The 24,419-nt window shown below is 41.4% G+C and overlaps 2 protein-coding genes across 3 annotated transcripts; one reads left to right on the top strand and one right to left on the bottom strand.

The window, feature by feature from the left end:
* The first annotated feature begins 466 nt into the window (after window positions 1–466).
* Window positions 467–10,484, top strand: CCNA2 (cyclin A2). The gene is made up of 8 exons (XM_054990043.1): window positions 467–748; window positions 2,058–2,313; window positions 4,064–4,176; window positions 5,470–5,693; window positions 6,191–6,395; window positions 7,303–7,416; window positions 8,629–8,762; window positions 9,369–10,484. Exons 1-8 carry the CDS (start codon window positions 590–592, stop codon window positions 9,415–9,417), a joined length of 1,254 nt encoding a protein of 417 aa, XP_054846018.1. The 5' UTR covers window positions 467–589; the 3' UTR covers window positions 9,418–10,484.
* Window positions 10,485–14,412: 3,928 nt separating this feature from the next.
* On the bottom strand, window positions 14,413–24,035 carry EXOSC9 (exosome component 9). Of its 2 annotated transcripts, XM_054990693.1 has the most exons (12): window positions 23,924–24,035; window positions 22,970–23,064; window positions 22,469–22,588; window positions 22,268–22,370; window positions 21,335–21,472; window positions 20,413–20,495; window positions 19,946–20,078; window positions 18,676–18,764; window positions 17,376–17,522; window positions 16,259–16,446; window positions 15,388–15,463; window positions 14,413–14,624 (listed from the first exon to the last, which is right to left on the bottom strand). In XM_054990693.1, the coding sequence occupies exons 1-12, from the start codon at window positions 23,987–23,989 to the stop codon at window positions 14,564–14,566; spliced, it is 1,299 nt and encodes a 432-aa protein (XP_054846668.1). In that variant the 5' UTR covers window positions 23,990–24,035; the 3' UTR covers window positions 14,413–14,563. The 2 variants fall into 2 exon arrangements, with proteins under 2 accessions (XP_054846668.1, XP_054846669.1); XM_054990694.1 differs by lacking the exon at window positions 22,469–22,588.
* Window positions 24,036–24,419: the final 384 nt, after the last annotated feature.

The raw sequence follows: 24,419 nt of genomic DNA, 5'->3' as shown, positions 1-24,419 counted from the left end.
TTAAAACTGAAAGTTTGAAGAACCATAGAACTCATACAAAGAGAAAATGAACGGCAATGCTCCTGAGGGAGCATAAAACGCATTGCCGTCAGGCAGAAAAACTGCAGCTCAGCCTTTCTCAGGTTCCTGTCAACAGTCAACCATTAAGCGGGCGATAGTCCCGAGAGCTCATGCTGGAATAAAACGCCTTATTAAGGTCTTAGCGTTGTTACGGCGCCGTGTGCATACAGAGCCCTCGCACGCCTTATCCATCACCCGACCTGACGTGCCCCGCAGCGCCAAATTCAACCGCCGGCAGTTCCGCGACGTGGAGACCCGCCCAGCACAGCACCGCCCCCACCCACGTGACCACCACTCCCCACCCGCTCCGCCCTTCGCGTTCCGGAGCCTTTTCGACCTCGCGGCTGGCCGTGGCAGCGCTGACGTAGAGGCCCGCGCTCCCATTGGCTGATTCAATCGTCGCGGGCTACTTGAACGGCGAAAAGGAGAGCGGGCCTAGGAGCTAGCAGTGGCTGAGCATCGTGGGGTCCCGGTCACTGCGCGGGCCCGGCGCTTCCCTCTGCGAGCGTAGCTGAGCGCCGCTCTCGCCATGCTGACGAGCTCCGTTGCCGCTTCGGATCTGGAGAACCAGGAGAATGTGCCGCCGGGGACCAAGGGCGCTTCCCATCCACCCGCCACCGCCGCTCCGGGGACGCGGACCGTGCTGGGGCTTCTGCGGGCCAACCAGCACCACTCGCTCCAGCCGCAGGTACAGCAGACGAGGAAAGCTGGGTGGGTCACGGGGTGTAGACTGGCCGTTCCCCTCCGTGCTTCCTCCAGGGTAGCCTTTACTTGCCCCGTACCCGCCATCTTAGAGCCGGGCTTCTTCATTCAGCCTCTGCTCTCCCCACCCCCGCTTCTCTTTCCGGGGTGAAATGGGGATAGCCGAACGGACGCGTTGCTTTACGTCCATGTCGTGCTTCTTGAAATTCTGGAGGGAAAAGAGAGGAAGGGGCGTTGGTGCTATGAATTGTGGGGGGTGCTGGGAGTAGCGTTGCCAACCTCCTGGGGGGGCTGGAGGTCTCCCAGGGATAGGAACTAGGACTAAACGGAAGGCTACGCTATTGAGTACAGCCTACTGATGGCAGATGTGCTCCTACCAGGGAGTTTCCACTTTGCTAAACGTGGCATGTAAATCAATTATGTTTCAGAAAGATTTCATCCCTGTGCTCAGTTTTGTGCTTGTTTTTCTGATACCATAACCTACTGCATCTGTTTATTGAATACCCAGACTGTGGTTCATGTTGTACTTTGCTTAGTGATTGTCCTATTGATTATATTGTGTTTCACTTGCACTATGTAGTCTGCCTTAGAACTTGGTGAGAAAGGTGAACTATAAATAAAGTAATTACAGCTCGTCATCTCTAGGTCATTGAGATCATTTCTCCTGGAGAAAATGGCAGCATTGTAGGGTGACTGCTGAGTTCTCTCTCCTCCCCAACTTGTTCTTTTTCCAGTTCTACCCCCAGATCTTCAGGAATTTCCGAACCTGGAGCTGGTAGCCCTAGAGTCTGTGATGGCTCTTCTCCATCCTCTGCCTTTGTGGTCTCCTTCCTCTCTATGGTTGCCAGCTACAAGTTGCATCATTCCTGGAGTTTTGGAGGGTGGGGTTTGGGGGAGAGGAGGGACCTCAGCTGGGTATACTACTACACAATCTACTCTCCAAAGCAGTTAATTTTCTTGTGGGGAAGTGATTCCTGTGGCCTGGAGATCAGTTACAATTCTGGGAGGCCTCCACTCACCACCTGGAGGTTGGCAACCCTTTTTTCCCAGAAGGGTCCTAGGTGATAAAAAGCATCTTTGTGAACATGACTTGTGCCAAGCAGAGTGCCACCCCACTGTGTTGCTATATTGTTGGTGTTGATAGCCTTCATATCTCCTTAAAATGGTGAAGATAAAGAGGATGGTTCTCGAGTTAGTAAGTCATGCCATCAGATACTGAAAGCAGTACTGGGGTGAATGGGTAGTATGTAAATGCTTGGTTTGAAGCATCTAACAGTGAACTCTTTTTAATGTAGGCTTCTCTCTGTCAAGTACCATGGAGTACCAATGATGACAATTATGTTGGCATCCCAGTGGGCAAAATGGGAAACAAGCAGCCTGCCTTTACCATCCATATGGATGAGGTGCCTGAGAGCACGAGACCGAAGAGAAGTGGTGCGTCCAAAAAGACTCTGCCTAGTGAGGAGCACCTGGGCTTGGTAGCAGCTGTGGCTTCAATGGGAAGCAGGAAACCTCTGACACCTATAGAGAATCCAATGGATCTTGGCTCTGGTGAGGATCACTTTGTGCCTTGTAAGAATAGGCTTTGCCCAGTAACATCTTGTTCTTTTCCAGTAGTGGCCCTGGATTGTGTTGTTGTTATCCCTCACTGATAGTTTTTGCAAATGAACTTAGGATATGATCATTGCGTGTGGGGGGGGGGGTTGGTTCTCCACACCTATTTGAGAGTGTGTTACATGCTGTCAAGTTGCTTCTTACTTAGGGTGACCCTATGAATGAAAGACTTCCAAAATATCCTTTCATTAACCGACTTGCTCAGATCTTGCAAAGTGGAGGAAGTGGCTTCCTTTATTGAGTCAAGCCAACCCATTTTTGGATCTTCCTCTTTTTCTAGCATTATTGACTTCCAGAGTCTTTACTTCTTATAATGTGCCCTATATAATTGTCTACTTCCTGGATTTTCTGTTTGGACAGGCTAGTGTAACAGTCAACATATCAAGTTCAATTTTAGCATGGATTGGGTACTAGCTCCAAAGCAAATAACAATATCCTTCTTTTTCTGAAGAACTAGAGAATCTCTAGTTCATATTCTGTACAATAAGTTGCATCCCATAAGTTGCATAAGTTTTGCCGATTGTCCCCCTATAGTGCTGTGGTGCTCCAATAGCATATCCAACCCCTCAGGAGCAACCTTTCAGGGGCATTTTGGACTGCCATGTGAACAGAAAGTGGCAAGGATGTTGTGTTTCCAGGCACAAAGAGACTTACTAGGGTCACAACCACATTTGGTTTGGGAATGCTGTTTTAGGGCTGAGTGGCTGTGTGACTTGTGAACAACTGTTTTCTTTGCACCTCTTTGTTTTCCAACGAGAATATTTTAGTTGCCTTTGGAGAAATTGTTGGTAATGCTGATACATAAATTTTCTGGAACAATAGCTGTGTACCTTAAATAGTCAAGACTTCAAGGATAACCTTCTTGATCCAAGTATTAAAAAATGTTCATCTTCTATGAAGAGGTTGAATGAGGATTGTACTTGAAACTGAAAACAGGTTGAGAGACCCAGCAGTGCTGCACGTGCCTTGGGGGCACCTGGAGTGGAGAATCAGCCCTGTATGCCAAATAAAATCACCTGGCATGCTGTAGTTTGTCATATATGCTCTGGGGTGCTTATCTATGCTGTATTTCTTGTTTATACCTTGCTCCAAAGTGTGCAAGCTTGTAGTATGCAATCAAGGTGTTGTTCCGTAAACCTCTTGTGTTGCTCTAATCCCAAATCCTTGCTCATTATATCCTACTCTGGATTGCTTAAATTGGCAATCTGTCAGTTCTGGTCACAGGAATCCATTCCCGGGGGGGGGGGGGAGCTGTAGCCTCCTGAAAGCGCAAGTGACTTTTCATCCATCTAGAGGGTGACTTCTGACCGACTGCATGAAACTGTCTTTCCTGAAAGCTAAAGGTGCATTCTGGTTAGTTCTATCCAGCAACACGTTACGTATTCCAATCTTCTTGGCATTATACGTGAAATGGAGATAAAAGGTTTTAGGGCCAGTGTGGGTGTGTGTATGTGGGGTGGGGGCATTTTTAAGAAGGTGGAATATAGATTAATGAAGCTGGCTGAGATACACTGTTGCTGTGGTTGAAGCCCACACTAGAGGCTTGGGTGGGTAAGATGCTACTATAGAAATATGCACCGAGATCCTGACATATAAGTGAGGACCTCTCATTACATTTGCTATCTTCCAATTATGTTGCTTCAGGAGGTTAAGAACTTGCATTGTTTTTCTATACCTTGCATTTTAGGGTCCCCAAGTATTATGGACATGTCAATAGTCCAGGAAATAGAAGAAATAGTAAACGTTAACCATGTACCTGACTACATTGAAGACATCTTTAAGTACCTCAGGGAAATGGAGGTAAAAAACAAAACAAAAAAACCTTGGATGAGTATGGGGAGAGATGTTACCTATTTGGGCTTCTCAAACCTTGTAAATATTTTTGTACTTTCTAGGATATTAAGTCCACCTCCTTTTCTTGTCCCCTCGTGCCTTGTCCAAGGAGCACTGTTGGGGGGCTTGTATAAAACAAAGACTGGTCTATACATTTAGAAGAGTAAGTTGCTAGAATAGACTACATCTTTGTTCCTTCACACAAACTCTGTAGACAAAAAATGAGCGCAGCATGCAGGGTTCTATTCACTTCCCTGCTTGCTGTGCGGTTTCTTTTGTATTGCAGAGAATCTTAACAAGGAAGGTTCCAAAATGTGATATTCCCCTGCAGTTTGAAATGGTGCAGTCCCTTTTGCCATGTTGTCATTCTGCAACTTCATTCTGTTGCATGTATGAATTAGTCCCAAGTGTACCTGAGATGCTACTGGTGTCACAGCATGAGCAAAGAGGGGCCTGTATCCTCTAGCTGCTTCAGGTTCAACAAACCATGTATAGAAGAGAATGCAAGCATGCAAAACTATACTTGCGTTATGGGGGAGTGGCATTGTCCTGTCTGCCAGAAACATGGAAGGGGGGAGTATTCCTTGATCTCTATTAAGCGGAAAGCAGAAGTTACTGTGATGAGGGTAGGGAATAACTACAAAATGGATAAGTAATGTCATTAGTAGCTGCTTTGGTACTGGCTGTTACAGCATTACTTGCCTGCACACACATCCTATTGTCTAAAAACAAATGGATCTTTAGCTGAAAATAGAATAGTTGGTTACATAAAATGGAGCCAATGAGATGAACAGCAATCATGCAAGAGACATGGTGGCTAACGCTATGCCTGTTCTGGCTGCTTCTCTCAGTGTGAGAAAAGATGGGTTGGGGCTAATTTGCTTCAGTGAGTGTTTCATCTTGGTGATCTAACTACATCTGTTCCCAAGTAGCCATTGGGGGAGTAAGTGTAAAATACCAATGCTGCCTCTACACTACAAAGTTACAGGACTCCTATCTAAACATGGCCAAGTTACTTTCAATATCAACCCAAATGGTTGCCCACTACTTGTGGTGGTACACCGAAGAGCCATTTCTGTATAAAATGAAGTCAAAACGAGGGCTGAATAGTGAAGGCTTGTTTACCTCTTTGCTGGCAGCTGTTACACTCTGCTAGCAATGTTCCAATGCAAAATACAATTAGCAGTCAATTGACTAAATGTGCAGGGGACATGTAGATGATGTAGAAAAACAAACCATGAAGTGTTTTCTCTCCATCAGGTGAAATGCAAGCCCAAAGTGGGTTACATGTCGAAGCAGCCAGACATTACAAATAACATGCGTGCTATTCTGGTGGACTGGCTAGTGGAAGTTGGTGAAGAATACCGATTGCAAAATGAGACTCTGCATCTGGCTGTAAACTACATTGACAGGTTTCTTTCTTCGATGTCAGTGCTAAGAGGGAAGCTTCAGCTTGTAGGAACTGCAGCCATGCTGTTAGCATCGTAAGTACAGCGAGCTTATTTTAGAAAGCTGAGTAGATGCTGACTTGACTGTTGTCTTATAAAACAAAGCTATTGCATATGTAAACTAGGAGACTGCTGTAGTACCTGCTTTTCCCTAATCTACCCTATGTACCAGTATTATTAAAATCAAGCTATGTTCCATGTTGATGCAAATCCAGTGTGTGAAATACACAACTGAGCTCAGGATAGCTCCGTCTATAAATCACATTGCAATGTTGAATAGACCTTTCCTGATGCATTTCTGCACAGATGGGGGAATTCAATAAGGATTATTTCCTTACCACCTTCAAGATTTCTCCAAGCAGTACTTGCAGTTTGAAAGCTTTTATATGACTTGCAAGTTCTTTCTCAGTTCCAAATAAACACTTATCTTAACTGGTCAATGCACTTCTTTATAGTAATGCATTAATATACAGTATAGAATGGGGGGATCTATAAAATGAGCTATAGCCAATACTGCTTTCTTTCTATTGTAGGAAGTTTGAAGAAATCTACCCTCCTGAAGTGGCAGAATTTGTTTACATCACAGATGACACTTACACAAAGAAGCAAGTCCTAAGGATGGAGCACTTAGTTCTAAAAGTTTTGTCATTTGACTTGGCGGCACCAACTATAAATCAGTTCCTTTCTCAGTACTTCTTACACCAACCAGCTTGTTCCCAAGTGGAAAACTTGGCAACAGTGAGTGCCTCAGTCTTTTGGGAAAAATCTTAAATTTGAGGAGGAGTTCAGGGGGGTCCCTTGGCTTAATGCAATGGTAGAAAGATGTAATGTTTAAAAGGCATGATGTTCTCCATAAGTTTGTAACTTGTTAAATTCCACTTGAATGCTGAATGTGGATGGTTTCTGATACCGAGGCCTTTTTAAAAAAAACAAAGTAACTGCATACAACATGAAGCTTTTGTAGGCTCCAGTTGTCTTAAGAAAGAACTGTGTAAAATGTGTTGTTTTAACAGCTCCAACTGCATAGCAATTTGAACAGGCATGGGCCTCTTCAAACTGTCCAAAAGTAGCTTGCTATGCTTGTTCCAAATAAGAAAAGGGGTAGGGGAGCAGAGCTATTGGCCCTTCTGTGCAGAACATGAATGGGATGTGGTTTCCTTTAAACTAGTGCTTCCGTAAGGATGGAATTGACTTGGGTTGAAATCCACACCTGCCATGGAAGCTCACTGGGTGACCTTTGGCCCATCACAAACTCTTAGTCCCAGGGTGCTTGTTGTGTGAAAATAGAGGAGGGGAGAACAGTGCTCTAAGCTGCTTTTAAGTTCCAATTGGGGAGAAAAGCAAGATTTAAATAAGGGGAAAGGTGTTAAAATTGCTCTCTGTTAGGACTTGATCTCCCTACTCTTCACACTCAATCTCTCTCAGCTAGGCCTGAAAACAGACCCGCCTCTCCAGCTCATGCTACCCAATCAGATTCTTTAGAGTAGCCTGTCACTCAAAGCTCTGATTCTGTGAAGAATTAACACTTAACAGTCTTGCAGCTGTGTGTGTACAGCCCTTCCAAGCTTTTTAACCCATGCAATACATTTCAGCCTATGTCTTGGTATTATAAAGGAAGCAAACATTTTTTCCCTTCCTCCTACAGTATTTAGGAGAACTAAGCCTAATTGATGCTGACCCATTCCTGAAATACTTGCCATCAGTCATTGCTGCTGCAGCATTCCATATAGCTAACTACACAATTACTGGAAGAACTTGGGTATGTATAAAAACACATGGCCCTTAAATATTGACTTTAATACCTGAAAATGTTAAGGAGACCAGCAGTTTTTCTGAGACACGTATGTAAACTTCCTGCGTATTTCAAATATCTTAATCATATAGAGATTCATAGTTGACATGGCACTTCTTTGCTAAATCCTATACATCTTTACTTTGATGAAAGTCCCATTAAAGCGCATAGGTCTGCTGTCCCAAGTGTTCTTGTGTTAATTTTTTTGGTGCCAAACAAATGGCTCTTTTATAATTCAGCCTCTTCAACTCCTATAATCTTTAAATCTGGTCATAACTAGAGATGGGCACGAACAGCAATACCAACTAAAAAACCCCCACTAACAGTCCAATCTGCTGTTCGTGAACAAGCTGTTTGTGAGGCCCCATTCTAAACGAACAGGTGGTTGTTGCAAGCTGTTCATTGCTGTTTGTCAAGCCAGACAGTCTGGCACTGGCATTCAATTCCCATGGCAACTTAGGCAGGGATTGTCTGAACTCTTGCTGTTGCCCTGGAAACCCCAATCTAAGCCCAATTTAGCTTGATAGGCAGGGCTTCCTTCCAAGTGTGGACTAGAGGTCCAAATTTGTTACAAGAGGAAAATACCAGGGGGGGAGGGGGAATCCCAGCTCTGGCTTTCAGGGAGAGACAGCTGCTGTTAAGAGAGACAGGTTGAGTGCATTGGAGCTTGAATTTTCTTTGTATGGTGGGATAGGGATCTACCTCTTCAGATTCCGGGGCTGCTGCCAGGCTCTGGAACCAAGCTATTATTTATTATTGGTACCTTTCCTGCTGCCTGCTCAGGTAGGGTTTCTGGGAGTGGTGCAGTAGGGATCTTGATGGCTGGAGGAGAGCCTGCTGGCCCCCACGAACAACCAACATGTTCGTGACAGGATCATGTTCATCAGTGTTCATTGTTCGTGGATGGCAACGAACAATGAACACCATGCTCGGGGTTTTTTTCTGTTTGTGCCCATGTCTAATCATAACCACATCCTTCAAGCTCCCCACTTAAGGCACTTAGAAAACCATGTCATCTTAAGCAGAGTTGCACCATTCTACTTACATTGAAGTCAGTGGGGCTTAAAAGGAGTGCCTCCGAATTCCTGCTTTGGTTATCAAATACAGAACTGTTCTTGTAATTGTATCTGTCCTACCACTAGGCAGTCACTGAGTAACTGACACTGTTTTCTCTGGCAGCCTGAATCTCTTGTCAAAGTGACAGGATACACAATGGAAAATCTTCAGCCTTGTCTCATGGACCTCCACAAGACCTACCACAGAGCAGCACAGCATTCACAACAGTCTATAAGGGAAAAATACAAGGCCTTAAAGTAAGTGGCTGCAAATAAATGAGTTACAGTCTAGTTTACAGTCTAGGATATCATGGAGTACCTTCTGCAAGGAGGGGCTGTGGCTCAATGGAAGAACCTCTGATTTGCATGCAGAAGGTCCCAGGTTCCGTTCGGTTTCAATAATAATAATAATAATAACATTCGATTTATATACCACCCTTCAGGACAACTTAATGCCCACTCAGAGCGGTTTACAAAGTGTTATTATTATTATTAAAAGGACCAGGCAGTAGGTAATGCTAAAATCCTCTACCTGAAACCCTGGGTAGCCTCTGCCAGTCTGAATAGACAATGCTGACCTTGATGGATCAGTCGTCTGATTCATATAAGGCAGCTTCATGTGTGCATTCACGTGTAGTTAAGTTGACTGAGTACTCCTAGTCTCCGGCCTGCTGGGTAACCATGGGCCAGTCACTGTCTCAGCCTAACACGCCTCACAGGGTTGTTATGGGGATAGAGGAGGGGAGAACAAAACAATGTAAATTGCTTTAAGATGCCATTGGGAAAAGAACCAAGATAGAAGTCTGTTAAAAGTATATGCTGTGCTTATATTTCAAGTGTTCATGTAACTTGTCTCTTTTTCAGGTATAATGCAGTATCGCTTATCGACCCACCAGAAAAACTAAACTTATAACAATCAAGAGACTGAAGCTTGACATCTCAAAAGTGTATATTACCCACCACAGCAATGTACAGTTTTAAACTTTTAGTTATACTTCAATCACTCTGGTATATTACCACAGACAATTATGAAGTTTTATACTTTTTATAAGGTTTTAATGTAAACTTTTGTAAATGCAATCTTGTTTTGAGTACTTAGGAGGTGCTCTTTAAAGTTCTGGAAAAACAAACCATGCAGGTAAACCACTCAAGTCGCTCCTCATAGTTTTGATCAGAAGAGCAGCGTCTAAGAAGGGATTTTGACTCTTAACTGCCAAATCAAGATAGCTTGGAGTCAGTCGCATGCTTGAGACACTAAGAGTCAGTCCTTCTCCAGACTCTTAAATTATTACAGGACATTAGTGACCTAATGTTTAACATTGGCAAGTGAAGCTGTTCTGACTTTTCCAGTACCAACTAAGATCAAGTCTGTACGGTCAGGAAATAGCGCTACATGCCACTAAAGCTTGCAAGACACTGTATGAACTGTTATCTAGCCTGCAGCTAGGGGTCCAGAAAACTAGTGGTAGCTCTCTTGCTGTGAGAAGATAATAGGTGTCTGCTGGAGTCTGAAAACTGCCCTGGCTCGCAGAATTTCCAGTATTCATGGAGCTACACTTATTCTGTTTACTGTTAGTCAGACTAGGCTTGGCTTTCTGATGTATAGGTGCAATGGCTATATACTCAAGACTAGAGTTAGCAGGGTAATGCAGTTCTGAACAAAGCTCTTAACTGCTGCACAAAGGGCAAGCTTAGCAGAGCTCTGCAGAAAGAGCACATCACTGCATTCCTGCTGTGGGCAATAAAGGCCAATTCAGGTCTGCTTTTTCTACTATTAGGAGTACTGACATAAGGCAGAAGTAGCGGGTATCTTGTATGAATAAACCCTTGTTCAAAAGGTTTTCTATATTTGTAAAAGTGGCTATTTTATACTTGTATCAACAGAATTCATTTCTTGTAAACTAGAGTAATGCTGCTTACTGTGCTAACAGTAAACCAATCCATGGCAAGACCAAATGTAAACTATCTTGAAGTGGCCAATAAAATCCTCTAAAAGGACTGTCTTTAAACAACTTTATCACTGTGCTGAGCGGAGTAAATAGATGCTACAGAAGAACTCCAGATGGCAGGCAAAACTTCATATCTAAGGAGGACTGAGTTGACAACAGGAGAACTAAAACTGGACACTAGAATAAATGTTAGCGTTCCTGCGTAAACTTGCCCAATTCCTCTTATTAATACAGCCCTTGTCCAATATGGCTCTTATTCAAGCAGGTTCCTTATCCCTTTGGGCGAGGCATCTAACAGGTCCTGCTTATTTTCACTAGCATGCAAGATGGGTGCCTCCAGTGTGTTAGTTCACCTTTAGAGGAATCTTTTTGAACAGTTGTGTAAGAAGTTGAATTTTTCCATCATTGTACTACAATGCTATCAACCAACATCTGGTAGAATCTGCTACTTCTCATGAAGCCAGTAGAGCAACAAGTGTCTAGAGAACCAGGAATCAATTGACCTCAATTCCAACCAGTGAGGATGACAAGAACAATGAACCTGCATCATAATTCCTATGAAGAACATGAAAGGGATGGGTGTAGGTATTTGGATTCACATTTGGTGTCATACTGATGCCTTCTTTTAATGAAGATGTAGCTGCTGTTTCAGTGAAAGGTATGTGGGGTGGAGGTAACAGATTCTCCTTCCACACTGCAGCTTGTATGCTACACACTCAGCCATAGTTTTGAAGCTCACCGGGGGACATGGGGCTAGTTGTCTCCAGTGTAGTCTACCTTATATGTTCTGAAGACAAAATGGAGAGGGAGAACAATGGTTCATTTTCTAAGGAGGAAAGGTGGGAGATAAAACTTTTTTTGAAGCCTTCAGACAACTAGAGTCTGACTAGAAGCAGGGCGTTTTTTCAGGGGGGACGCGGGGGAACAGAGTTCTGGCACCTCTTGAAAATACTCTGCAATAGTGCTTGAAAATAGGATTTCAAAGAATCCCATGTGTTTCTTCCTCATTTTCCTCTTGAGAGTTCCACCACCTCTTTTCCCAGAAAAAAACCCTGGCTAGAAGTAAGATTAGACACCAGGCTTGTATATAGCTTTAAGTAGCAAGCAAACTACATAAACTTGTGCTTCTTTTCCTCTGTTAGTAGCTCAGAGGAAGAACGTTACTAATTTTTCTAAAATCTATAAAGAACTGAAGGACACATTGAATATATGTCCTGAAATGGGCAAAAGGGTATCCAACTAATATATTAGGTAAAAAATTTTATTCATGGAGATCAGGACTCGTAACAAAACATTTAGCCAGTCTTTTCTCCATCAATTACCACAGTAAGGGTTATCAATGGAACATACCTTTCTGTACTTTTACACTAAACTGCCAAATAGTGATGTTGGGTTTGTGATTTAGCAAGGATTAAGTACCTTTTCTAATCTTTGCTTTTCCCCGAAAGATGAAATAGCAAAAATTTGTTGTATATTACCATAGCTTAGATGTAGTGTCATTCTAACCAGCTATGCATATATCTACTTTGTTCTTATTCTGGTGATCACAAAAGTGAATTGTTCTGAGAAATATTCCCTCCAACCTTCTGCAGAAAGGTTGGGAGAAACTGCAGTAGCTTTAGTCAACTTGATCCATCTCACAGTGAAATTGATGGAAAAATCAGCAAAATATCCTTGTCTTTAATTTTTGTACAGAAACAGGTTCTGTTTATTGCAAGTGTGGAAAAAACGGGACTTTCTCCACTGTTGCCTTCTATCCATCCACTCCTTTCGACCATCTCTCCTACCCTTTTGGAATTTTTCATTTCTCACTACAAGGGAAAGTACCTTCATGCTTGGTTCCTTCTACACAAGCTTGTGTATCTGCCTTGACTAGGATAGGGATGGAGTTGCCTAGAGCAACTGCTGTAACATGAGATCTGAAAGGGAGCTTTAATTGTACTGATATGTGCAAAGGTGGCTTTCAAGAAACATGAGTAGTATTTTGGGACACATTTGGAAATAACTGTTTCTTGCTATTTTTGGCAAGCTAGAGGAAGCAATATTTCTTATTGGTGGAAAAATCTAAGGCCCCTGGCAGCCGAAGAAATGAAAAAAGGCTACATCTGTTAACTAGATAATGGAGATGTAGAGGTGCCATAGCATTCACATTTCTTAGTAGGCTGATTCTGTAGTAGATCTAAATCCTGCTCATGAACTTACCTCACAGAACAAAGGAGATATCAAAACATTTTACACATGGGGAAATGGTAAAAATGCCAGGCTTTCTAACCGCACCCAACCCCAAATCCCCAGGGAAACATCAGCATTCACCCACTTCATTGAACCAAAGTCTGAAAGCTTCTTCTAGTCTACAGTAGAATACATGTCTATAACAAAAGAATGTGCCTGTGTGGCAAGTAGAAGTCATCAGAAAATAGAGCCAGAGTTCCAAAATAGCCACCAGCTTCAGGATGGTCATGACAGCTGCAGTGTGAAGAACGAGGGGAACCAGAACAGGCTGACTCAGATTATCTCCAGGAGTCCCTTCTGCTATTTGCACTGAAAGGGATGGTTTACTCACAATGGAAGGTGGGGGCAGCACAGGTAAGGACAGTGGACAATATCCCCTTTTATAAAAGAGGCTTTACTTAATTCTGCACTACCTTTTGAAAGCCATTCTCCTTTCTGTGAGTCTATACTTCTGTAATCCACTGACATCCTAGTAGTCACTAACTGTTCCAGCCATCTGCTTTTACAGACTTCTGCTGGCAGCCAATTGAAACATGATGGCGAAGTCAAGGTTGCGTTTTCCTACAGCTACCCTTACATGTGTCAATTACTGATCAACCAACTTGTACGACTAGTAGAACATCAGCAAATAACGATTTACAAGAGTGTATAGTCAGAGCATGAGTATACCATTGTTACAACCCCTTTCTTTTGGGTAGATTTGTTCTTTAAGCCTTTTAATTCTTGCCCCTTTTGGTAGATTGCTGCCACTAGGAAAAAAATTCCAGAATAACTTAAATGTCTCCTTTTAGTAATGTGCCCCAAGGGGTCAGGCTTTTTCATGGTACTATGTGGTCCTGAGGATAGGAATGGGATATAGGAATGACAGATACTCTGGGATATTAACAAAAAGTAAACTTATTTTTATAAGAAGTGTTATTAGTTTCATATTATTTCTAAAACTTGATGGTTTCAAAAGAGTAGTTCTCAATTCTTAAAAGTTACTTTACTTAAACCCAGTCACATAGATCATCTCTCAGGCTTCACAGTTTGCCTGCTTTTGATATTAATTTCTCTCTCAATTACAAGTAACCAATCATATCACTCACTCATCCCTCTCTTTCACCCCCACACTTCATCTATACCACACCAAGCATTTAAAGACATACACACATTTACTTAAAATCATTACAACCATGTTTCACAAGGCTGCAAAATAAATAATGATGGGAGAAGTAACTGCTGTGTTCCTGTTATTCACATTGGCCTAAAGCTGAAGAGTTGCAGGCCCCCTTGAAATGATACACTTGGAGTAGTGTTCAAACACACTATTGGAAGAAAAGTATGCAAGGACAAACTCTTGGTTTCTTCATACAACTAACTAAAAACCAAACGTATGTTTTCACATCCAGGTCTTCCAATTGTTTTCTTTTAAAACATAATGTATTGAAAATATAGTAAGAAAAACAGGGCCAAACACAGCTTTTGATGTTAGCCTGCAGAGTGCGCAGGATCACCGCTCTTAATACTGTGAGCTTGGAACATGGGATGGCCCCTAGTTTATATACAGAAAACAGAAACAGCAGAAGAGATGCTGGATATAAGTCTGAAATTGGAAAGAGTGACATGGGAAGTTTTTATATACACACACAGCAGAAATAATTTCAGCTAGCTATATAACAAGGTCCTGCTCATGAAGTCTCATCATGGGATAAAGTACCACAACAGAGTATTGGGGGGGGGGGGAAGACACTTTATTCTATACACATCACTTAGGAAATGACACTTCCATTACAATTTAGTTTGTCTTAAGTTAACAAAATATATAAAAGAACCCTGGGTTTGTGCAAGGAAGAATTTAATGTATAAAATGAATGGGTTTTTTTGTGAATAACACTTTCACTTCTTTTTGCTAACTGGTTTTTTACTTGCGATGTCCTGTTTGTAAGAGGTCTCTGTTCTGTATGGGGAAAACAAGTATTTGAGCATGCATAAAAACCCAGCCTAGCACTCCAGAGCAACTACAGCAATGGAATGGAAGGCAATAGCTTACTTGTTCATTAAGTTGAGCAATCCATGTCTATTTACTCGAGCAAACTGTGTGTAAGACTAAGACTCCAATTCTATGTACCCTTGCCTGGCAATAAGCTATCATGAACACAGTTGGTTTCAGATTGCAAAAAAATACTATTTAAGCCCTGTGTGTATATTTTACCTCCACACTCTTCTAAGATTTCCACAGGGATTACAAATTGTCAAACAAATACTGAATCCTTTGCGACCAATTCACTCCTGTTCTTGAAAAGTACGGTCTAGAATTGGATGTATGTATACTTTGCAGTTCTGGATACCACTGCTTCAGGAGCTAGCTTTCTGGCACAAGAATTCACATTGCTTTCATACATGCTGCTTCCCACAAAGGCTTTGGGCCGGTAACAATTAGACATTTTAATGAGAATCAGGGCCAACCTAATAGGGCTGCTGCGGCTGCCCACAAGCCTAGATTTCAGATATGCGAACTCCTCTCCCTGCATAGAATCTCTGTCACGAACCTTTTCCTCCTCACCTTCTTCCAGTCTCATCTCAATAAATGTGAATTTCAACCATTCCCTCTGCCCCGTTTCCTACTATTCCTTTTTAATGTTTGTATTGCTCTTCTTGAATCTCGTATTAATTAATTCTAATCCAAAACAACCAGCTGAGGAAAGGGTCATAGAGATTACCTGTTCTTTTGTGCCCCTTCTGGCTCTAGAATGATAACATCTTCCTCTTCACTGTCTGATAACACGATTGTCTCATCTTGAAGATACAAGAAGATTGTTGTTTGGTACATCATTTCCAAGGACTGGTTTACTATATACTTGCCACTGGAACTAGCCTGAATAAGTACCCTGTATATCTCTTCTCCAAACCACTAATTATGTTGTTCTGCACTGCATGAAAGTTTCCACCCCAGCCCCTTTGCCTTGCTGGTAGTGACTAGTATAGGCACATACGTTTTTCATGTGATGTGGAAGAGCCATATAAGGATAACATGGCTATGTTTTATGTGACATACATGTTTTATGTGACATTATTTTTCTGTCCTTCAACAGCAGAGTAGTGCAAATGCCAGACAGAAAACAACATTTATTAATCATTCTGGTCCCCTTCATCGTAACAGAGTCTAGGTTGGCAAAAGAGTAAATATGTATTATGTGAGGCATTTTTCATCTGCGTTCTTCTCAATCCCAATTTAACGCTGTTCAAGGGCTGCAATTTAAGACAGCCAATTCTAGACAGATGGGTATAAACATGCACAGATGTAAGTATTTTGGTAATTTTTACTGCAGCTGATCATCTGGCAGATCAGACACATAGGTTTTAAAAGGGAAATCAGATTGCCCATTCTGCTGTACAATCAGCAGCATAAAACCTTCCAAACATTGCCAGCTGCATCAGTCTCTCCTGGTTATGTATACAGCAGTCTAGGATTGTACTCAAGAACTCCTGCTTACTTAGCAGACCCACAGAAACCAATCAGTAATGTAAAACCACCTCTTCCTTTTCCATTTCAAGATCTTTGTATAAGACATTATTCATGAATACACTAACCTTTCTTATCTTGGTTTCCAACACTTGTATCTCCCATTTCCATAGTCTGGTCATCTGTTGTTGATTTATCTTGAGCAACTTCCTCTTCTTCTTCTTCCTTTTCAGATTCCTCAAAATCGCCCCAAGAATTCTCAACCCCTTCGCCAATCTGAGCTGTGCCAGGAGCCCATAACACTGGGTTGGCCAAACTAAGCTTATTAAGAAAAAATCAGAAGACATCCCAACATCATAATCGATGGGTTATCTGGCTGAAGAACAGCCCTGAACATGTTTTGCCCTACAGTAATAAACAATCACTAGTACTCTACAAAGTCAGAAATGTTGTATGAAGACATCAACTACACTTTGAAAATAAATAAATAAATAATTTTTCTGGCATATATAGTCCTGTACAGTCTAGAGGCTTCCTGGTGTCACCAGCTTTTAACATAACAGCCTTCAGTCTCTTTTCCTGCTTCCTTCTTGCCTTCCCACCTACCAGCTAACCTACTTTTATCTGCCCCCATCTTCAACTTTCCCTCCTCCGCTCTCTTGATAGTCTCTCCTCAGTGTAAAGTCTGGCCAAGTTGTCTGAGTACTGAGATTCTTGTGGTCACCACCAGGCCTATCTTTGGGGAGTCTTCCATCAGGGGACATGGCAGGAGAAGAGGGGCAAGAACTTTTCCAAGACTGTTTTGGCCCTGCTCATGGAATCAGGTATGATTTTGATTTCCTTGCTCCTCTGTTGTTGAATACTAGTTTCCAGAGCACTCCTGAAACCCTTCTGTACAAGTCTGAAAGAACCGTATGATTTATCCACCACAGCAAGGCTGCTGGCTAAGCTCAATCTCCAATTCAAGTGAGTTTTTGATTCTGGAATTGGAAAAATGTGGCATAGTTCTGCTTCTTAGTCCTATGTAAAATCTTTTGGATTCCTGCTCTACATTGCAGACAGACCCTTTCAAGCCATTCTCTAGCTTATGGGTTTGCACAGAGTGGCACTATACTGGTGTGAAAGAGTCAAAGACTTGGAAGTTAAAATAGCAAAAAATGAAGTATGTGTTCTGTATTAAATTCTCCCAGGAAATGAGATCCTTTCTCTCCAAACTCAGTTCTATGGGGTAATAAAAAAAGATACACTTCTGAAGGAGGAGATGCTTTGGCAATAATTTCTTCAGCTTGTTCTTGTACATCATCAGTGTCAATCGTGGCTTGTTCTATCTTAAAGGCAGTTATCCTTTGGTTTGGAATAGATTCTGCAAATCCGAATTTCCCTCCTTCTTTCCTATAAAATGAAAGAGAATTCTTTTGGTAGTGCAAATCTGCTACTGTATCAAAGTCTTGGACAACTGACATAGTTCTCAATTATACTTCTAGATGTAGGTTGAGGATAGGCTGTCAAATCACATTTTTCTATAAATTGGCACCCTCAACCACACCTAAAGAACAGAAGATTTCTTTCTTAGAAATTCTGCTTATAATGTACACTTCACAAGTTTGAACATATAATCCAGAAGGCTCAAGTGGCTTGCACCAGCATTAGTCCTCTAGCCCACAATAAAATGATTGCAAAGAGTAGAAAAGCACACTAAACTACTAAGTTCAACCTCCTTCCAAATCCATTAGAACTGAGGTACAGACCCCCTAGATTGGAACTTGCTGGCAACAGGCTTGCTATACTTTATGCAACCACTGCTGTCACTACTAGGTCCTTTTCCCACCAAAACATCCCTGGTAGAAGTGATGGGTTCATAACAGTGTCTCCATGAGGCCCTAGATGTTGTTATGATGCATGTGGCAGACGGGTACCAGAAGCATTGGGAAATATAATTTCCTGTGATTCTCAACAGCCATGGAGAATTTAGTATAAGAGGTCCTACCATAAATCCGCAAACGTGACTGACAATGTGGGCAGACAAAGGGCTTTTTACTAAGAGGACTTGAGGCACTGTAATGTTTCTGGTGACATCATTGGGAGTGCATTCCTCACTGCAGCAGCATCAAAACATAGGAATGGGCTCTATTTAAAAGCTTTTTTTTATTTTGAAAGTTTTACTCAAGTCGAACAAAGGGGATTTTGCCCATTATTACTCACATCTAACTCTTCACTGCACTGCAGCAACTAGAAATGGTTTGAATCAGAATAGCATACTGAACCCGGCTCACTCTAAAAGCTCTTGTTAATGCAGACAGCTTACATATTTATATAAAAGAAAAATAGATTTCATCTTTTTCATAAACATAACAGTCCTAGGACAGTTCTCCAATAAACACCAGCAGTCCATTTCATCTTTTCTTTTACAAGAAATCTTTTAGGCATGTTTTATATCATATGATTTACCAAGTCTATTTGATAGCCTCCAATCTGTTGACTAAAAAACGACAAAAGTTAGTGATGAACATGAATAATCGTAATACGCAGCATTCTCAAAACTCACCTAACTTTCTGATCATTCGCCAAGGCTTTCTGAATTAGTTCGGTGATTTCTGCTACTTTAACCCCTGTTACTTTACTGCATAACAGTACCTGTGGTAAACAAATCAGTATTATGACGTAGTCAAACATAATTTTCAAAAGATTTCTTTATAGCACAGAGCACTGACCACTGCAGCAGGAACTCAAGAGTGCATCCGAGGCCTGCAGGGGCCTCCTGAATGCACTCTCGGTTCCTGCAGAGGGGAAAATGCTTACCCAGTTGGAATCACTGTAGCAACAGGGGAAAATAAAGCCTTTAAAAAGAAAGTTTAAAATAGGATTTTAAAGATTTTATTCGGAACAACTGTCGATCTGAAGAAAAGGTCTGTGTTTGATTTTGATAAACTAACTGAATCCAACTCTATTTATATATTGTCTAGAGAACAGAAAGAAGCAACTAACAAGGGAGTCCAATAGGATATGGAATCTTTCAATTCAACTTTTAAAAATGACTGATATTGTCAGCTAATAAACCTCATTCCTTTTGCAAGTTTGTGAGATAGTAACATGAGACTGTTTTGACTGTACTTGGGCAAAAGTAAGATTTTTGCCAACACTGAAAAGAAGAAAGAGGCACAATTTTAGAAACATAAGTTTTACAAAGTTTATTATTTTACAAATTTATGAAGTCAATTATTTTAATAGGTGACTATTTTGTATTGTATTTATTGTCATTGCCCAGGATCCTGATTGTGTCAGAAGATAGGTAGTGGATATAAATATCATAAACAAACAAACATTTTCCTCAGGTAATATGTGGGTCCTAATAGGAGTCTTTCATGTTTTAGGTTACAAGTGTTTTTACACTTTAGCAATCTAATGCAAACAATGCAATTCAAGTATCTTGTGTCCAGTTTGGTGTGAGAGCCAGTTTAGTGTAGTGGTTAAGAGTGTGGGACTCTAATCTGGAGAACTGGGTTTGATTCCCTACTCTTCCACTCGAAGCCAGCTGGGTGACCTTGGGTTAGTCACAGCTTGTAGGAGCTCTCTCAGCCCCACCCACCTCACAGGGTGTTTTGCTGTGGAGATAATAACAACATACTTCGTAAACCACTCTGAGTGAGTGTTAAGTTGTCCTGAAGGGAGGTATATAAATCGAATATGTTTGTTGTTGTTGTTATTATTATTATATTTACAATATAGAGAAGGAACGTATAAGACACTGACTATCATACAAGAACACATACACGACACACCACTTAATTTTCAAACTTCAGGAACTTCTATATTACCTGATCTTTTAACAGCATAATCCCACCACTGGACTGAATTGTACAAATCTCGCAGTGCTTATTCATTGCAATCACAAGGAGGCCATCCATTACACGTTCCTCTTGTTCGCTGGGATCTACTAATAAGTAGGTCCTGAAATTATTTTAAATCAAACAATAAGAATTTACCTGAAACTCATGGTACATGAAGAACCATACAAGCTAACAGGCAAGGCAATATAACACCAATATTTTTCAATAATAGGTATGTATACAAGATAGGTTTTAGTTCTCTACATTTCACAAGCCCAAACTGATGTGAACACTTGGAAAAAAATCAATCATGTTATGCTATAAAGGGTTAGTTGTTTTTTCAAATGAAGCTGGCATACTATTATGTTAGAAACAAATTTCTGTTTAGGTTTATGTGACTGAATTCTAGGGATGCTGGCAAACAGTTTATGATCAGCTGAACAAAGCTAACTTACCCTTGTTGGAAGAAAGCAAAGCTTACACAGATAGGCATGTGATGGATACTCAGTGGGACAGGATCTCTTTCCTCGGGCGTGTACTAAAGAATTCAATATACAACTATCAGTCAACAAGTAAACTAAGTATGTATGTATGTATACACACAGAGAGATAAATTTTACTTGACTAAGGTTTAATATTTTAAAAAACTGATACTGCATTTGTGTGTTATACCAAACAGAATGCTCACTCCTTTCATCATCGTTAGACTAACGTTCAATAGAATTTGAAAACTGATACTTAAAGTTATCTTATTAGGTGGTCTTTGTATTCCTTGATATTCTATGTACAATTTCTAATTACATGGACATCACAAGTCCAGTATACATTTTAGATGCAGTAAATCAGGACTGGGCAGAAGATGGACTGCAGCCCACTTTAGGACTTCTAGTTGGTATCTGGTGGATCACTTAGAGCATGCTGGGATTCTTGCAAAGATTTCTAGTCTAGATGAAACTTTATCTGATCCAAACCCACATTTCTTATATTGTTAAGCAAAAATTGAACTCAGGATTACATAGTACAGATTAGTTATCCCTTAACTGTTGTTAATAATAATATTTAGCATTAGTATAGTGCTTTTGGAATTCAAAGAAAACAAACCACATGAACGCACAAAGCTGCCTTATACTGAATCAGACCTTTTGACCCATCAAAATTAGTATCATCTACTCAGATGGCAGCAGCTTTCCAGGCAGGTAGTGGTCTTCACATCACCTACTAGTTGATCCCTTTAACTGGAGATGCCAGGGATTGAACCTGGGACCTTCTGCATACCAAGCAGGTGCTCCACCACTAAACCACAGCCCCTCCACAAGCCATACAAACACTGAAGCAACCCAACAGTGCATCAATATTTAGTTCCAAAGAAATTTTTACCAGTGTTACTTCTTCTCCTTGAACTGATACATCTGGCCGCCGAAAATGGCACAATGCCACTATTGCTGCTATGCTTGCAGCATCAATAATGTTTCCGTTGTGATTCAACAAATGCAGGTCCACACGAATTTGCCATACCTTAGTTGAGACAAGCAAGCCATTTCAATTTGAACGGATTAGGTGTTTTTATTCCTAAAGGGTCTGATCAGTCATTCATTTACCAGCTTATTTAAATTACAGAAAACAGGATAAAATAAAGGAACAGTATGTTCATAATCAAGAGACATATTACTTGTATCTGATAGTTCCCAAGATGTGGTTAAAAAAACATGGAAAGGGGTCATAGCAGGAATATTCCACCCTGTCTACTCTTCAGTGACCATACACACAGAAAAATGCCTGAAACTATATGCAATTATACGTGAGGGATACAGTAGTGTCTAGATGATCCCATACTATTGAATACATTTACCAAACTCTCTTTCAACTCTCAACAGAAATCTAAAAAGTCCATTGCTAAATACTGTATGTGTTTAAGACTGCAATCTTATGCACCCTTATACACTATTGAACAAAATGGGACTTATTTCTGAGTAAACAGAAATTACACATAAGATTGTACTGTAAATCTCATTCAACACAGTGCCTAATATTGGGCTAACTGCATAAATATGTAGGATATGCACTTGGCGGTACTAAGGTTAGCTTTCATGTCTAAGACATTGATATTTGCAGCTATTATAAAATGAAACAAATGAAGACTAAAGAAAAAAATTAAGCACAACTAATACCACAATTCAAGAAATATGTACATGTACAAATTAGTGTACTTGCAGATTTAGATATTTATTTAAATAAAGTAGATGTTGACTGCAGTATGAAGTATAAATATATTCTCTAGTATCAGTCTTTAGAAATCATGCATTTGCACACCTTTTCACCAGCTACAACACAGAGAGATTCCGTATCTATACACTTGGAATTCCTTAGGCATCTTTCTAATAGTCTATTCAGTTTCACAAGGAGGTCAGACTGCCTAGAAATTAAACAAAAATTGTTACTAGAAAATGCAAAAACAGGAACCATAATTTATTTCTGCTATTTTTGCTGACATTGGAAGAAAAACTCACATACCTGCCAGGCTCAAAAGCAGGTGATGCCATAGGAGAGAGCTCAAGATTAAAGAAAAGAATGCCTTCTGTTGCACGATTTGGCTTTGGAGAGACAAGTTCACATGAAACTTGTCCAAGAACTCTGCAGAAGAGAACCCCCAACCAAAAATATAAGCTTGTAGTAAAACATTGGAGTGTTATCCTTTTTATTCACACTAATAAGAAGCCATTCTGAAATTGTCTCATGGCTTGCAGACAGGCAGTCAGGCCACAATCTGGAAACTGACATTAGACATTTCAGTTCCTTTGAAATAGGAAAAGATACAGTGCATTCTGCAACCTGCTCCTTTTCTGGGGCCCTTCAGCCACCTCCCCCTGCTGCCACCACCACATGCTATAATGAACAGGACTCCCAAAATGCTTAGTGTTTTTTCCATCTGAGGAAAGAACACTTATGATGGAAATGATGGTAAAGGGGACCAAGGTTCATGGGAATGATCACTGACTTCCTATTGTGACAAACCTGGTTTTCCCAAGCTCTACTATGCAACAGCCATAGTCCGTGCCAAAGGAGATGCGGATGTTTCTGTAGTCATAGCACTGGCGCCCATCCAGACGCTAGAAAATTAGAACAAAGCAGTATTACAGAAATTCGCTCTGAGCCCTCTTGCGTGGAAAGAGGGAACTATCTATCTGTCTGTCTGTCTGTCTGTCTGTCTGTCTGTAGGTAAGTAGGAAGGTAGGTAGCTGGGGCTGTGGAGAAGAACAACAGATATAAACAAAAGATTCCACAAATTTAAAGGCACATAGTAAAAACCATACACTTTCACACAGTTTAGTAACTCCATCTCAACTTTAATTGCTGTTGAGTGACCAGGGTTTCTGGTCACTGAACAACTGTGCAAAAAACAAGGTTCAGCTATCCCTATCTGCATCTTCATGCCACCCAGCTCCAGACTGACTATTGCTAGGCAGGCACCACTTAAAAGCACCGATTTTTTCCACAAGATTTCCAAACAGCCCTTCAATGAGAGCCAATGATTAGGGTAAGGGAAATTCTAACACACTTTCCTGGTGCATATAAAATCTTCAATGGCAGTTATTCCAAGTGAACAAGCCTGGAGCAAAAGGCGTGATTTTGCTAATGACTGTCACTTTTACTTTTCTAAAAAGACAGCCAATCCAACAGCTAGGGTTGCCAACTCTGGGTTGGGAAATTTCTAGAGATTTGGAGGTGGAGCCTGGGGAGGGCAGGGGTTGGGATAAGAAAGGCTCTCAACGAGCTATAATGCCTCCAAAGCAATAATTATTTACAAGGGAACTGCTCTCTGTAGGCTGCAGACCAGTTGTAACACTGGGAGTTTCAGGCCACATCTGCAGGTCTGCAATCCCACCAACAGCCGATACAAGCGAGGCTGCGACACACCCACACACCATCCCTCCGGTGCCCTGCGTGATACTGCTTGGCGTTTCGCACCTTCCTCTCCTCGATGGCGCGCAGCAAGAAGCGTTTCTCACAGTTGGACAGCGGCGTCTCCTTCATAGCTAGGCTTTCCTTTGACGAGCCCGACCGTGTCGCGTGAAGGCCTTTCTTTCTCAGGCGCGCTCTAAGGACGTCATAGGTAAGCGACCGCAGCGAAAGCGCGCGCCTGCTCAACGCGTCTCCAGAGGTAGGGAAGCGGCCCTCAAAGGTTGACGAAATTGGGCGGCAGGTACAATGCGTTCCTAAACACTTACTCCAGTCTAAGCCCACTGAAATGAACGGGATTAGACTGGAGTAACTCTGTTTAGGATTGCCCTACTAAACATGAAGTATCTAGCAAAGATGGAGCAGCACTTCTCTTTAGAGCAAATTCATTTAAGTATATTTCCGAGGCGTTGACGTGTCACGGAGCTCCAGCCAAAATATCTACCGACTGAATGATTTATTTAGATATTTATATCCCGTTTTTCTCCCCAATAGAGTTTCAGCA

This window comes from Eublepharis macularius, chromosome 10, assembly GCF_028583425.1.
Source record: "Eublepharis macularius isolate TG4126 chromosome 10, MPM_Emac_v1.0, whole genome shotgun sequence".
In the NCBI taxonomy this organism is placed as follows: domain Eukaryota; kingdom Metazoa; phylum Chordata; class Lepidosauria; order Squamata; family Eublepharidae; genus Eublepharis; species Eublepharis macularius.
This window is presented reverse-complemented; position numbering and strand designations above follow the sequence as displayed.

What these genes read in the sequence shown, in the direction of transcription:
- CCNA2 (XM_054990043.1), top strand. Translation starts at nt 590, where the DNA reads ATGCTGACGAGCTCCGTTGCCGCTTCGGATCTGGAGAACCAGGAGAAT. An exon ending in TCCAATGGATCTTGGCTCTG is followed by an intron (nt 2,314 to 4,063) that starts GTGAGGATCACT and finishes CTTGCATTTTAG; the next exon opens with GGTCCCCAAGTATTATGGAC. An exon ending in GAAAAATACAAGGCCTTAAA is followed by an intron (nt 8,763 to 9,368) that starts GTAAGTGGCTGC and finishes TCTCTTTTTCAG; the next exon opens with GTATAATGCAGTATCGCTTA.
- EXOSC9 (XM_054990693.1), bottom strand. Translation starts at nt 23,989, where the DNA reads ATGAAGGAGACGCCGCTGTCCAACTGTGAGAAACGCTTCTTGCTGCGC. An exon ending in GCGAATGATCAGAAAGTTAG is followed by an intron (nt 17,523 to 18,675) that starts GTGAGTTTTGAG and finishes TTCATTTTATAG; the next exon opens with GAAAGAAGGAGGGAAATTCG. An exon ending in TGGAAACCAAGATAAGAAAG is followed by an intron (nt 15,464 to 16,258) that starts GTTAGTGTATTC and finishes TGTATCTTCAAG; the next exon opens with ATGAGACAATCGTGTTATCA.